General features: G+C 36.1%; 1 protein-coding gene across 8 annotated transcripts in view; it reads left to right on the forward strand.

Annotated features, from left to right (window-relative positions):
- The window catches only part of NF1 (neurofibromin 1), a 282,567-nt gene that overhangs the window by 146,696 nt on the left and 119,571 nt on the right, over nt 1-16,300 (forward strand). For 6 of the 8 annotated variants that reach the window (XR_013446092.1, XM_078068156.1, XM_078068155.1 and 3 more), the window contains 2 exons: nt 3,167-3,302; nt 14,098-14,160. Coding sequence is in view for 7 of the 8 variants with exons in the window: in XM_078068156.1 (XP_077924282.1) it covers nt 3,167-3,302; nt 14,098-14,160 (199 nt within the window). In the remaining variant the exon portion in view is untranslated. The remainder of the gene's footprint in view (nt 1-3,166; nt 3,303-14,097; nt 14,161-16,300) is intronic. The other 2 variants (XM_078068153.1, XM_078068154.1) reach the window with 1 other exon arrangement.

Below are 16,300 nucleotides of genomic sequence, written 5' to 3' on the forward strand. Positions count from 1 at the left end.
TCTCACAACCCTGACATCACAACCTGAGCTGAAACCAAGAGTCAGTCGCTTAACCTACTGTACCACCCTGGCACCCCTGTTTTGTTTTTTAGATTTCACATATAAGTGAAGTCATACAGTGTTTGCCTTTCTCTGACTTACTTCACTTAGCGTAATAACTTCTAGGTCCATCCATGTTGTTGCAAATGGCAAGATTGCATTCTTTTTTAATGGCTGAGTAATATTCCTGTGCACACATGCGTGTGTGTGTGTGTAACACTTTGTCTGTTAATCTGTCGATGGACACTTGAGTTGCTTCTATTGAGTTGGCTATTGTAAATAATGCTGCAGTAAACATAGGGGTGCATGTATCTTTTCAATTACTGTTTTCATTTTCTTTGGGTAAATACCAGGTAATGGGAATTACTGGATCATATGGTATTTTCATTTTTAATTTTGAGGAACCTTCACACTGTTTTTCACAATGATTGCACCAATTTACATTCCCATCAACAGGGCACAGGTGTTTCCTTTTCTTCATATCCTCATCAATACTTGTTATTTCTTATTGTTTTTGATATTAACCATTCTGACTGGTGTAAGGTAATACCTCACTGTGGTTTTGATTTGCATTTTCCTGATGATTAGTGATGTTGAGCATTTCTTCATGTGTGTGTGGATCACCTTTATGTCTTGGAAAAATGTCTTTTCAGGTGCTCTGTCCATTTTTCATTTTTCTTTTTTTGTTTTTTTGAAGATTTATTTATATTGGAGAGGGAGCAAGAGAGTGCACAAGTGGGGCAGAGGGTAGGGGCAGTGGGAAAGGGAGAAGCAGACTCCCAGCTGAGCAGGGAGCCCAATGCGGGGCTCAGTCCCAGGACTCTGGGGTCATGACCTGAGCCGAAGGCAGACGCTTAACCGACTGAGCCACCCAGGCACTCCCCCTCTTTTTTCCCCCACTCTGTCCATTGTTTATATCAGATTATTTGGGTATTTGGGTGTTGTGTGAGTTCCTTATATATTTTGGATATTAATCCCTTATCAGTTATGTCATTTGCAAATATCTTCTCCCATTCAGTAGGTTGCTATTGCATTTTATTGATGGTTTCCTTGCTGTGCAAAAGCTTTTTATTTTGGTGTAGTCCCGATAGTTTATTTTTGCTTTTGTTTCCCTTGCCTGTGGAGACATATCCATAAATATGTTGTTAAGGCTGATATCCAAGGGATCACTCCCTATGTTTTCTTTTAGGAGTTTTATGGTTTCAGGTCTCATATTTAGGGGTTTAATCTATTTAGAGTTTGTTTTTGCATATGCTATAAGAAATTGCTCCAGTTTCAATCTTTTGCACATAGCTGTCCAGTTTCTCAATACCATTTATTGAAAAGACAGTCTTCCTCATTGTATATTCTTGCCTACTTTGTCATAGATTAATTGACAGTATAGGCATAGGTTTATTTCTGGGCTCTTTTTTCTGTTCCATTGATCTATGTGACTGTTATTGTGCCAGTACCATACTGTCTTGATTACTGTAGTTTTGTAGTATATCTTGACATCTGGGATTGTGATACCTCTAGTTTTTAATTCTTTCTCAAGATTTCTTTGTCTCTTTGAAGTCTTTTGTGATTCTTTAGAATTATTTATTCCAGTTTGGTAAAAACACTTGGTATTTTGACAGGAATTGTATTGACTCTGCAGATTGCTTTGGGCGTATACACATTTTAATAATAATCCATGAGCATGGTGTATCTTTCCTCTAGTTTGTGTTGTCGTCAGTTTCTTTCATCAATGTCTTATAATTTTAAGAGTATAGAGGTCTTTCACCACTTTGGTTGAGTATTTTCCTAGGTATTTTATTCTTTTTGGTACAGTTGTAAATAGTGATCCTATTGACTTTTGCTGTGATTTCCCCATTATTGCCCCAACATTGTCTTTTTCATTTTTCAGGTCATTTGCTGTAGGAATTATTATGAAACTTAAATCTTCTTGTTACTCTGTTTTGTAGAACATCTATTGTTCCCTGTTGACTACAAGATAAAGTACAGAGTTTTCTAACTGTAATTCATTATCACCTGTCATTCTTTCATGTGTTCTCTGTACATTAGCTTCAATAAAATATGCACATATTGTATATTTTTAAAGTGGCTTGACACATGGATTCATTGGGGTTGGAGATGCCTAATAAATAATATTCCTCTTCCCTGCCCTTGTTCAAAACCAAGAATGGAAGGAGGAGGGCTGGGAGGGAAGCACTCAGGAATCAGCTGTCACCTACCTACCTATCTTCCTTCCTTCCTTCCTTTCTTTTTTTTAAGATTTTATTAATTTATTTGAGATAGAGAGCGAGAAAGAACATGAGGCGGGGTGGGGAGCAGGGCGGAAGGGCAGAGGGAGAGAGAGAAGAGAGAAGCCGACTCTCCATTGATCAGGAGCCTGACTCGAGGCTCAATCCCAGGACTCTGGGATCATGACCTGAGCTGAAGGCAGACGCTTAACTGACTGAGCCACCCTGGTGCCCTTTACCTTTATTTCTGATAACAGTTTTTAGAGTATGTGGCTTTTGATCCTGTGGGCAAATAGGCTCGCTAATACGTCACCTTGAATTGGACTCATCTACTCCATCCCTTGCACAGCTGGATAACTACAGACTTGGCTCACAGAAAAGCTTTTTACCCTAAAGGTGGAGAGCAAACCAGAATACATCTTTTCTGCAGGCAGACATACCCAGAATGGAGAAGATGGCACTAAGCTGAGTATATACTAAATTTGTGAGAATATAAGGGGATAAGAATTCTTATACACAGTTCTCAGTATTGCCTTTTTGCAGTCTTTTTAATTCAAATCGAGATCCCAGCAAAGTTCAAACATTGCATTTGGCTGAAAGTCTCTTTTATTTTTTTTATTTTTTTTATTTTTTTTAAAGATTTTATTTATTTATTTGAGAGAGAGAGAGAGCACATGAGAGGGGGGAGGGGCAGAGGCAGAAGCAGACTCCCTGCTGAGCAGGGAGCCCTATGCAGGACTCGATCCCGGGTCTCCAGGATCATGACCTGAGCCGAAGGCAGTCGCTCAACCAACTGAGCCACCCAGGCGCCCCTGAAAGTCTCTTTTAAAGAGTACTTTTATTTGTTTACTGTAAATGGATTTTACCTTCTCTCTCTCTCTCTCTCTTTTTTTTTTTTTTTGCAGGTTAGAGCAGTCAGAGAGCCTTGAGGAAAACCAACGGAACCTTCTTCAGATGACTGAAAAGTTCTTCCATGCCATCATCAGTTCCTCCTCAGAATTCCCCCCTCAGCTTAGAAGTGTGTGCCACTGTTTATACCAGGTATGCTTAAGCCTAGAGAGCACCATTATTAATCCAAAGCTGAAGTAAAAAGAATGCTTTACTAAAGAGGGATTTAGCTGCTGATAGTGGGTGGTTGAAAATACAGAGTCAATGTGGATGACTAATACATTAAGAATTGTTGGAGTTGGCTTTGAAAAAACTTAAATATTGCTCGGGAGACAGTTTGAAGTATTTTAAGGGAGTACTAAAAATAATAAATTTTCCTTGCATTGGAAGCAAGTTTAAAATACACAGAATCTATTGGGTATAATAGACATGGTTGAAATAAGATATATTATGGAATTTTTTTGGTTATCTTTTGCCTGAATTACTCATAGGGTTTTTCACATGTGAGGCAGCTCTACTCCTTGCTTTTTATACTGTTGAAATGCTTGATTTATAATTTTGATGTCTTAAAGATGTCATGTGTTCTTGTCAGGTTTTCCTAGGACAAACTAATCTGTTTATTTTATATAGAATGCTACTTATAAAATATATTGCATCATCATTCAGATCAAATTATTACACTTTCTAGCACTAGCACTGCAGTAATGCTTCTGGGTTCAGATGTCCATAGTCATCCCCTGTATATTGAGGAAATTAGGTCTGTGTTCTCTTTATGGCTTTCACTGTGTTTTTGAATTGCATATGTAGTTTCAAGGATGATTTAATCATTCCAGGGGAAATTAGTGCAGATCTATATTAGCCTGTTTAAACTGTGATTCTGGAAGAAACATTAGTGGGTCTGGAGTTTGGGACAGGGGTGGGTACAGGGGAAAGAATTTATGCATTTACCAAAACTCTTGCCTTTGTGTCTTTTTCTTTGCAGAGTCATCCCCAGCCATTTGTTTTTTAGCACAGGGCTTCAGTTGCTTAGAGACATTAGCAAGATCAGTGAAATCACCATTTTAAAAAGCTATTCCAGGCTGCTCTGTGTGAATTATTCCCACAATGCTATTTATAAAGCTGTTTCTGCTGTATCTATTTAAAAAAAAAAAAGACTTACAACCAGAAAACAGTTAACAAAATGGCAATAGTAAGTCCTTTCCTATCAATAATTACTTTAAATATAAGTGGATTAAGTTTTCCTGATTGAAAGACATAGAGTGGCTGAATGGATAACAAAACAAGATCCAAAAATATGCTGCATACAAGAGATTCATGTTAGCCCTAAAGACACACAATAACTGAGAGTGAAGGGATGGAAAAAGTCATCTCAAGCAAATGGTAACCAAAAAAAAAAAAAAAAAGCAGGGGTAGTTATACTTATTTCAGACCAAATAGATTTTAAACTAAAAATGGTAAAAAGAGACAAAGAAGGTCATTATATAATAATAAAAAGGGATTAATACATCCAGAAGATATAATAGTTATAAGTATTTATGTGCCCAGCATTGGAGCACCTAAATATATAAAGCAAAAACTAACAGACCTAAAAGAAGAAATGAATAGTAATACAGTATTGGTTGGGGACTTTAATATCCCACTCTCAACAATGGATAGATCATCCAGACAGAGAATAAGGAAACAGCAGATTTGAACAACACTTATAGACCAAATGGACCTAACAGACATATATTGACCATTCTAACATCCACAGAATATACATTCTTCTCAAGCATACATGGAACATTTTCTAGGATAGACCATATGTTAGGCCACACAAGTTTTAGCAGATTCAAGAAGATTGAAATCATACCAAGTATCTTATCTGAACACAGTGGTATGAAGCTAGAAATCAATTACATGAGGAAAACTGGAAAATAGGTGAACACATGGAAATTAAATACTACACTGAACAATTAATGGATCAAAGAAGAAATTAAAGGGGAAATAAAAAAGTTTCTTGAGACAAATGAAAATGGGAACACAGTATACCACAACATGTGGGATGCAGCAAAAAGCAGTCTAAAAGGGAAGTTCATACCAATAAACACCGCTGTTAAGAAGCAGGAAAGAGGGCGCCTGGGTGGCTCAGTCGTTAATCGTCTGCCTTCAGCTCAGGTCATGATCCTGGGGTCCTAGGATCAGGTCCCACATCGGGCTCCCTGCTCGGCAGGAAGCCTGCTTCTCCCTCTCCCACTCCCCCTGCTTGTGTTCCTGCTCTCGCTATCTCTCTCTGTCAAATAAATAAAATCTTTAAAAAAAAAAAAAAAGCAGGAAAGATCCCAAATAAGCAACCTAATTCTCTGCCTTAAGGGATTAGAAAAAGAACAAACTGAGCTCAAAGTTAGCAGAAGAAAGGAAATAATAAAGATTAGAGCAGAAATAAATGAAATAGAAATAACTACAGAACAACAGTAGAAAAGGTTAACCAAACTAAGAGTTGGTTCTTTGAAAAGATAAACAAAATTGACAAACCTTTAGCTAGACTAACCAAGGAAAAGAGAGGAAGGAGCGAAATCAACAAAATTAGAAATGAAAAAGGAGATATCACAACTGATACCACAGAAATTAAAAGGATTATAAGAGGCTACTGTGAACAACTATATGTCAACAAACTGGACAACCTAGAAGAAATGGAAAAATTCTTAGAAACATACAACTTAGATTGAGGAAGAAGTAGAAACTCTGAATAAACCAATTACTATAAAATTCTCCCAATAAAGAAAATCCCAGGACCAGCTGGTTTCACTGGTGAATTTTACCAAACATTTACAGAAAAATGAACACCAATCCTTCTCAAACTCTTAAAAAAGCTGAAGAGGAGGGAACACTCTAAACCCATTTTATGAAGTCAGCATTACCCTGATACCAAAACCAGAAAAGGACACTGCTAGAAAAGAAAACTACAGTCCAGTCAATATCACTGATGAGTATAGCTGCAAAAATTCTCAATAAATTACTAGCAAACTGAATTCAGCAGCATATTAAAATAATCATATACTATGGTCAAGTAGAATTTATCCTTGGGTGCAAGGATGGTTGAACATACACAGATCAATTAGTGCGATACATCACATTAATACAATGAAAGAAAATAATCATATGGTCATCTCAATAAATGCAGAAAAAGCGTTTGACAAAATTTAACATCCATTTTAGTAAGTTAGGTGTAGAAGGAACATATGTCAACATAATAAAGGCCATAAATGACAGCCATACAACTAATGTACTCAGTGGTAAAAGGTTGAAAACGTTTCCTCTAAGATCAGGAACAAAACAAGGGTGTCTACTCTTACTGCTCCTATTCAACATAATACTACAAGTACTACCTAGAGCAGTCAGGTAAGAAAAATAAAAAGTATCAGTATTGGAAAGGAAAAAGTAAAATTGTCTGTACTTGCAGATGACATAATTTTATATATAGGAAACCCCAAAGACAACCAAAAAGCAGAACTGATCAGTGAACTCAGTAAAGTTGCAGTATACATAATTAACATACAAAAATCAGTAGTATTTCTGTACACTAACAATGAAATTTATGAAAAAAATCTATCCCATTTACAATAGCATCAAAACAATAAAATGCTTAGGAATAAATTTAAGGAGGTGAAAGATCTCTATGCTGGAACTATGACATTGATGAGAAAAATTGAAGAAGACACAGATAAATGGGAAAGGTATCCTATGTTCATGGATTGGAAGAATTAATCGTTTAAATATGAATGCTCCCAAAAGCCATCTATAGATTCAGTGCAATCGCTGTCAAGTTTTGAATGGCCTTTTTCACAGAAGTAGAAAAAATACTCCTAAAATTTGTATGGAACCACAAAAGACCCCAAATTGCCAAAGCAGTCCTGAGAAAGAATGAAAAAGGTACCACTTCCTGATTTAAAGCTATAGTCATCAGAACAGTATGTATTGGCATAAAAATGGGCAGACTGACCAGTGAAACAGAATCAAGAGCCCAGAAATAAAGCCAAGCATATATAGTCAACTAATATTTGACAGGCAAGCCAAGAATACTTAATGGAGAAAAGACAGTCTTTTCAATAAATGGTGCTGGGATCACTGAATATTCATATGTAAAAGAATGAAACTGGAACCATCTTACACCCTCACACAGATTAACTCAAAATGGATTAAAGATTTAAATGTAAGACTTGAAACCATGAAACTACTAGAAGAAAACATAGGAATAAAGCTTCTTGGCATGGGTCTTGGTAATGATCTTTTTGGAGGTGACACCTAAAGCACAACAAACTCAAAAATAAATAAGTGAGACTACATTAAACTCGAAAGCTTCTGCACAGCAAGCACACCATCAACAAAGTGAAAAGACAACCTATGGAGTGGGAAAAATATTTGCAAACCATATATCTAATAAGGGGTTAATATTAAAAATATATTACAAACTTACACAATTTTCAGTACAAAAAACAAACAAAAAACACCACCCCAATTTAAAATGGGCAGTGGACACTTGGGAATAGACATTTTTCTGAGGAAGTTACATGAAAGGCCAAAAGATACGTGGAAAGATGCTCAACATCACTAATCATTAGGGAAATGCAGATTAAAACCACAGTGAGATAGCACCTCACACCTGTTAGAATGGCCATCATCAAAAAAACTAGAGATAACAAATGCTGACATGGATAGAGAAAAATGGGAACCCTTGTGCACTGTTGGTGTAGTTGTAAGTTGGTATAGCTAATATGGAAAATCCTCAAAAAATTAAAAATAGAACTACCGGGGCGCCTGGGTGGCTCAGTCGTTAAGCGTCTGCCTTCGGCTCAGGTCATGATCCCGGAGTCCTGGGATCGAGCCCCGCATCGGGCTCCCTGCTCTGCGGGAAGCCTGCTTCTCCCTCTCCCACTCCCCCTGCTTGTGTTCCCTCTCTCGCTGTTGTCTCTCTCTGTCAAATAAATAAATAAAAAATCTTAAAAAAAAAAAAAAAAAAAAGAACTACCGTATCATTCAGCACTTCCAGTTCTGGGGATATATTGAAATGAAAATACTAACTCGAAAAGATATCTGCACCCCCAGGTTCATAGCAGAATTACTTAGAATAGCCAAGACATGGAAACAACCCAAGTGTCCATCAACAGATGAATGGATTAAAAGAACTGTGGGTATATGGACAATGGAATATTAATCAGCCATACAAAATGAGGAAATCTTACCATTTGTGACCATGTACATGGCCCTTGAAGGTATTATGCTAGGTGAAATAAGTCAGAGACAAATACTGTATGATTTCACTTATATGTGGAATCTTAAAAACAAAACAAAACTCATGGAAAAAGATCAGACTTGTAGTTATCAGAGGTGAAGTTTGGAGGCAGAGGAAATTGGAGGAAGGTGGTCAAGTGGATTTCTGAAGTGGCAGTGGCTTTCACTTGACTTAAAAGTGAATGGTTACTGACTGCCTGATTACATGACTTACTAGATTTTAGTAGAAACTTTTCATGTGGTTGTCATCCTAAAGGAAAAAAAATTTTTTTGTATCGTCAAACTTGGAGTCCAGTTTGCGACCACGATTCTGAAAAGGTAAAAGGAACAGGGCTTGGCACTTTGTAAGTACTTAGGAAAATATTTAATGAAGGAATAAAACTTTCCCATCCATTCCACGCAAGTAAACAAGATGCTTGCCAGCTTTTATAGGAAGGGAGGGAGGTAGTGAAAATAAATCAGAAAATAGAGTAAGGTGATCATTTGTGGCTTATTAAGCATTATGTGTTGTGCTTTTTAAAGCACTCCATAATAAAACATCCTGTATTATAACAGACCTGAATTATCATATTAAATATTTCACATAAGATTATCCTTTTTAAGAATATTGTTTAAATGTTGTGTCAGTGTGTTGTTTTGAAGTATTGGGGAAATTTATTGTTGGGAGTACTATAGAGCAAAAGTGCTGTATTATTTATAAATAAGGTTTTGTTTTTTAATAAGTGATTGATAACAGGGAATTTTACATTTACTAATTAAAAGAAGAAAGAAAAAAAACTTTGATCTCAAGTTATTCTTTCATTGAGTCTCCTACCAAAAGTGGTTTTCCCCTTAGTTTGCTCTTTTATTCATCTTTCTTCTTCTGGCTTTCTCTTGCCCTTTTGACTTTGGCAATAACATAATGGTACCTTTGTACTTTTGTGTTCTCCTGGGAGGGATAGTACTTGATTGTTTCCTCGAGTAAATGTGGCTCCTGCTTTGGGACTTACTTGGAAAATTTTGAAAGCTAAGTGAGGATATTGCTAGCTAAACTTCTCTGAGTGTTAGTTCCCTTTTCTTGAGTTCATATTTTTGACTGTTAAGCCTTTTTTGAATCATGCTTTAACCAGGTCTCTTATTTTTTATGCCCCCTTACATAGTGGACTGGGTTAAGATTATGTAGGGATAGCCAACTGTGAACATGTGTTAGATTTATAATTAAGGCATTTTCTCATGTATTTATTTCTACTTTTCCTCCTCATAGTTTTGGAAGACAGGTTTTTCCTGCTATCCCAAAGTAGAATGTTCCTGTGAAACTTTTTGTAAGCCAAAGTGGCATAAAGGGAAGAAGCAGTTACTATTAATTTATATGGAAAATTTTTTAGTGTTCCCAGACCCCCAAAATAACCAACCAAATCATGCCACATAACACATAAAACCTAAAATAACATTAACATATAGTAAAAACAGGAATAATACAATAAATACACAGCCTGTATAAAGTACAAATAATTTATGTACAGTGTAGTTTCACTTACCAGAATTGGGACGACAGCAAGCACACCAGAGGGCTGACAGGTGGTGATGGTGGTGTGTTAGGCTGGGGTGTTGGAGGTTGGGGTGGTGGAAGGTAGAGGAATAGAGTAGAGGAGAGAGAGAGGAAGAGTGTCATCTATTAACATCACTGTCTAAATCTATCAGTGCAAGCAGGTCACTAATGTCTACACCTTCTTCTGTGTCTGCCTACCTCGATGTCAAAGGTCCAGGTTCATCCTCTGCTGTGGCTAATGTGGCTGGTGTGGAAAGCTTGAAATACAATAGTATGCTCAACTGCTTAGCCTCTCACATTTTTTTGTACTACAGTTATTTGTAGGCATTCAAAACATTCTGTAAACCTGCCCCTAAACCTACATGCCCTTTCAAAATTAAAGCCATACTTTTCTGCAATCACTGCAGCACTGTCCATCATAGCAAAAATCTCATGTGCTTCACGTTCAGTTCTTGGATAACTTCACTTTTAGGCCATTCACTGTTGTGTTCAATGTCGATTGGTGTTCTTTCCTCTTGCAATTGCATCAGCTCTTCATCTGTCAATTCTTGATCGTGGGATGCCAAAACCTTCACCATCATTTTCATCAGTTTCCACAAACCAAGCCTCCTTAGCCAAAGTCAGTGTTGCCATATTTATTGTTGTTGGTTTAAAGCCTTTAAAATTGTTCCCTGCTTCAGGAGACAGCCCTCTAAGCACCGTTTCACATCCAGACTGTAACCCTATCAAGAGCATCTCCAGAGTTGGCGATTGCCAGTTTTATATTGTAGTCTTTCCAGATCCCTTGTAAAGATGCTTTGGAATTGGCTTCTCTGTCAATGGCACTTAGAATAAGATGCGTCACATTTTGCATATAGTAAGCCTTAATTGTGGCTATTAGGCCTGGGACACATGGTTGTATCAACAACATCATATTTGGCAGGAAGAACACATAGGAATGTTATTGCCATACTCAGTAATGCCAGGTGGATGAGCAGCACAATTTTCAACAATCAGAAGACACCTATTATCAAGATTATTTTCTCTACAGTATTTTCAACAAAAGGACTAATGTACTCATGTACTCAGAAAAAAATCACTTGGATATTCCAACTGCTTGGATGTGAATGAAACACAAGAAGTGTATTCTTATCAATGGCTTTAAGTGCCTTTGGATTTTCTGAGTGGTACACTAGTAGAGGCCTAAGGATAGCATCACCAGTGGTGTTACTAGTGGGCATTAAGCTTGTCCTTTGACGCCTTGTGTCCCTTAGCCTGCTTTTCTTCTATTGAAATAAATGTCTTGCTCAGTTTTTCCAATAATAAATTGAAGTTAAATACTTGCTTATATGAATAACCACCTGCTATAATTATTTTTGTCAGTTCTTTTGGGAACTTTTCAGCAGCTTCATTATCAGCTGAAGCACTCTCTCCAGTAACCTTTAAGCTACGAAGCTGCCCTTGGCTCAAAACCGATCAAACCACCCATGACTACCTTTAAATTATACTTTTACAACACTTTGATCATCATTGTCCAGTACTTTCCTTTCGGCTTACTAAAAAAATTGATTTATCCTGAAGTGTAAGATAACTTAATGGAACACCATGCTTTGTTCACCCACCAATCCACTCAAGCAATAGACTTTCCATTGCATCCATTACTGGATGCTGACTAAAAGAGACCACTTTCCTACTGGCAGAACCAATTAGTAACTTCAGCAACTTCGAAGATTGTTTCTCTCTGAGTAAATAGTATGAAGGGTGGATGCAGGCAAGTTCAGTGCATACACAGTGTCTTTATTTCATTCACCACAATTGAAATGCTTAATTACATCCAGTTTATGCCAAGTGTAACACCCTTACAAACTCTTAGGCTTTTCTGATACCTTAGGACACATCTTGCTTATGGATGCACACATTAAATGGAGATAGAGCACAGATGCTCATAGACAAGTTCAGAGCTGTGGCAACTTGGAGGCTGAGATGCTGAGTATAGCTCCTGGAGAAGGAACTTGGCAGCCACTCAGTGCTTGGGGAGTGTGCTGCCTCTCTAATGGCTGGCTGCAAAGCAAACATTGATTGCAATATTCGCTTTTTGCTATTTTCCCTGGATTTCTTTCTTTTTTTTTTTTCCTTTTTCAGTACGTGCCCTCTTTAATACCCATCACCAGGCTAACCCATTCCCCTAGCCCCCCTCCCGTCTAGAACCCTCAGTTTGTTTCTCAGAGTCCATAGTCTCTCATGGTTCGTCTTCCCCTCTGATTTCCTCCCCTTCATTTTTCCCTTCCTACTATCTTCTTCTTTTTTTTTTTTTAAACATATAATGTATTATTTGTTTCAGAGGTACAGGTCTGTGATTCAACAGTCTCACACAATTCACCCTCCCCAATGTCCGTCACCCAGCCACCCCATCCCTCCCACCCCCCACCACTCCAGCAACCCTCAGTTTGTTTCCTGGATTTCTTTTAGTTAGCAGAAATAGGTACTAATTTAGGTCTTTTGTGAAAGCGAACTTTTGAAAAGCAGGAGATACCTATAATGAGAAAATAATTCCCAGAATGGATAGTCTCTTATGGTGAGAGAATTCTGAGAAAGAGCTAAATATGATTCTAAGTAAATGTCATCTTTTCCAAGTAAAACTGCTTCTTCAAACTGAAGTAGTTGACACCAATTTTTTAAGGCTATAAATGATAATTATATACCATAATTGAAAAAAAATGCATGAAACTGCGTTTTCGTGATCTGTTTGGTTACTAGTATTTTGTATATAGTCTAAAGTTTGAACCAAAGCCCCATGAGGAAAGGACTGTGTCGTCTTGTTTTACTGCTGTTTTCTGATGCCTAGGGTGGTATCTAGCATGTTAGATGCACAATAACTCCTTGGATGGATGGATGGATGGGTGGGTGGATGGGTGGATGGGTGGATGGATGGATGAACAAACGAAGTAACTTTAAGGTTATGGTGTTGAATGCACTGAATTTCTAGAATAAAATGCCATGTATGGTGGATTTAACTTGGTTTTAAAGGTATTAAAAAAAAATGTGCTTTGTCTAGTCCAACCAGGAGTCTTAATTTTAAAAGAACTCTGGCCTAGGGTGGCTCACTCAGTTAAGCGTCTGACTCTTGGTCTCAGCTTGGGTCTTGATCTCAGGATCTTGATCTCAGGATCATGAGTTCAAGCCCTATGTTGAGCTGCACGCTGGGTGTGGAGCCTAATTTTAAAAAAAATTATATATATACACACACACACACACACACACATGTATGTGTATATGTATGTACACATACATATGAAAGAACTCTTTGGCTTAGAAGGAACTCTCAGAGGTGAAGCCAATATTTCTGTGTTTTTTGTTTTTTGTTTTTCCTTTTTGGTGCTTTGTTTTTTGATACATTCTGGTAGTCAAATATGTGAAAAATTTTAAGTGGGCTTACAGTTTTATTCTATAATTTTCTCTGCAGTTTCTTCACTTTAATATTAATTAATGCTTATTTCTAGTTGAGCTGGTAACATTCTTCTTCCAAATGTTGCAGAACTTTTAACCTCCTCTGATTAGAACTTTTTCAGGAAGTAGCCTGCAAACAGAAAAATATGTGAAATTTTAAGAGAATCTTTCTTAGAGATTTTTAATTCAGAATCTCTAAAGTGAATTTTACCATTATATTTAGCCATTTAATGTTTATTTTTTAAATCAGTAGATGTAAATTAAATGCCAGCTGTTGAAAAAAGAACTTTAAGTCAATTGAAGGATACACAGAGAAGTATTTATCAAGAAAAAATTATGTAGACACATAGAAGTGTTTTTAGTGTGTGATCTACTTATAATGAACATCTTACATGAAATTTATCAAAAGCTAGGAATTAAATGTAGTTATTAAATATCCTCAAATTTACTTGGGGAGAACTTTTCTGTAATTTATAGCCAGAAATAGTAGATATGATTGTCTCAACATTTCTTGCTGTTTATTTAGTGCTTTGGCTTAAAAATGTAATAAAAATTAAAATCCAGAAATAAAATTCATCCCTCAAAATTCAGTTGATGTCTAATTTTTTGTTGATTCCATTTGTGTTACATTTGATCATGTAATTTTATGTACAAGCCAACATTGTTTTTGTTGCTGTATGTAGTTGGTGCTGTGACTTGTTTGTGCTCATCTCTGTTCTGTAGGCAACTTGCCACTCCCTACTGAATAAAGCTACAGTAAAAGAAAAAAAGGAAAACAAAAAATCAGTAAGTTTGGAGAACTTTTTATTAGCTGTTTCTTTCAAAGCAAAACAAAAATCTTTTGCTGTTTGTTAAGAACATCTTCACTTCAGCCTATTTGACCTTCACTGTAAAATCATTCTACTAATTCTGGCACAAAATAGCTTTCATTTCGATTAACCCTGGAATTAAGTTACATCAAAACATTCTCTGTGTTCCTTTGGTTTGATTTATCCCAAAGGCGTTTTGGGGGCATTTGTTGCATTGGATATCCCTCGTCTAATTTTATTATTGTTATGTTTAAAATTATAAATGAATGCAAAAGAAACTTAATTTCAAGGCCTTAGGAAATGCTGACTCTCTTCATTCTTGCTTCTTGTTGCAGGTAATGTGAGTGGTTTCTTTTCCTAGAGGTGAAAGTTTTTCTTCATTGTTAGAAGTATATGGAGGGAAAGTGTCACTTTCTCAATCTTACCTAAAAGTTTCATTTTTTACTCCTTATATTTTTATCTAAACAGTCTCAGCCAGAATCTAGATATTTGTTCTTAGATTATAAAAATCCTAATGGTAAACCTCTACCTTAGAGAAAGTCATTATTAAACTATTGGGACTGAGAATATAGTACTTTTGAAATAAAGGAAAACTCAGTGACTCCCTATTTGTAGAGAAACATGATAAGAATATACTGCCTATTTCTATGAACTTGCCCTAACTAAAAGGAAGAAAATTACAGTATTCATAATTATTTTCTTCCCTACGAGTGGAATTTGGTCCAAATGTGCATTCATTTTGAATTCGTCATTATCACTATGACTTCATATAATCCAAATGATTTTAGAGAAAGATGTAAAAAAAAAAACCTTTAGGAGTCATGTAGGTAGTTTAGGTACAAAGGTAAAATTTAGCATATACATTTGGTTTCATCTTTCATTCCTTGTCTAGGCTTTACACATAATAAGTTCCTGTTTTAAATTCAGAACTAAATTAAAATTTAGACACCTGTGCTTTTATGTACACTCAGGATTTTGAGTATGTTAAGTAAGTTTGGTCAGCTGTGAGCAAATGGATTGGATTGGATTGGATGGCTGTCTTGCTTAAAACATTTCTTTCTAATGCTTCTAATTCTCAGCATATATGGGTTTAACATATATACACCATCACTGTTGAAATTTACTATTTCTAACACTCTTGTTCAGTGTTTTACTAATGGCATTGTGTAGTATATCACAAAAATTAAAATTCCAGCTCTCTGTGTTTCTCTAAGAGCATGTTTTCTAGCCTCCTAACACTGCTTTTTTTTTTAAATTAAGATTTTGTCTAAAATTGTTCTTTGAAATGTTTTCTACTAGTGTTATTTTCAGATTTTTTTTTTTTTTAAGTTTCTGGGTAATGCTGAGTTTTGGAATGTATTTCTCAGCACAGGTGATATGAGGTCCTCATGGAAACAAAGGGAAACTAATTGGTAATTTGAGGTATTTTAGAACACATTCCAAAGTATGAAGACAATATAGTCATCATAAATTTAAAACGTTGGTTTATGGAGTCTTGGCTTAAGAATTTAATGATATTTTCTTTAAAAAGCAAGCTCTTTTTTGGGGTATATGTGTAATGGATTGGAATATGTAAAATAAGAGAGAAGGTCCTGGCTCCTGGTTTATTAGCTGTGTAGTCATATTACAGATAATTCCATTTATTATACTCAAACAAATAATGTATAATTAGAACTCCTTTGAGAAGTTTATTGTATGCCTCACTTAGGTAATCAGGCATGTGTGGGTAGTGATCCTCTTGCTAATGTAAAGTTTATTACTGTATTTATTTGTACCATTTTGTTCAGATTTTACTAAGGGGAGTAAAGAGGACATTTGACAGATAACTGGTTTTAGCATACAGACTAGCCCAACTTTGTTCTTTTATGCAGAATGTGTTTGGGATCTAAATTAGATTTTTTATAGATTAAAAAAAACCACTTGAGTATGTATACTATGAAGTAAAATTGCATTGATGTTCATTAGTGGTGAAAGAAAAAACTTTTTATAAATTGTCTCATGAAACTTGTTATATAGCATTTTTATTGATATTCATTACACATCCCGGGTTTTAGGTCCAAAAATATACTATCATCAGTGAGATAAAGAATTTTATGATACCAGAAACAGTATTGTGT

Source organism: Halichoerus grypus, chromosome 2 (genome assembly GCF_964656455.1).
Source record: "Halichoerus grypus chromosome 2, mHalGry1.hap1.1, whole genome shotgun sequence".
In the NCBI taxonomy this organism is placed as follows: domain Eukaryota; kingdom Metazoa; phylum Chordata; class Mammalia; order Carnivora; family Phocidae; genus Halichoerus; species Halichoerus grypus.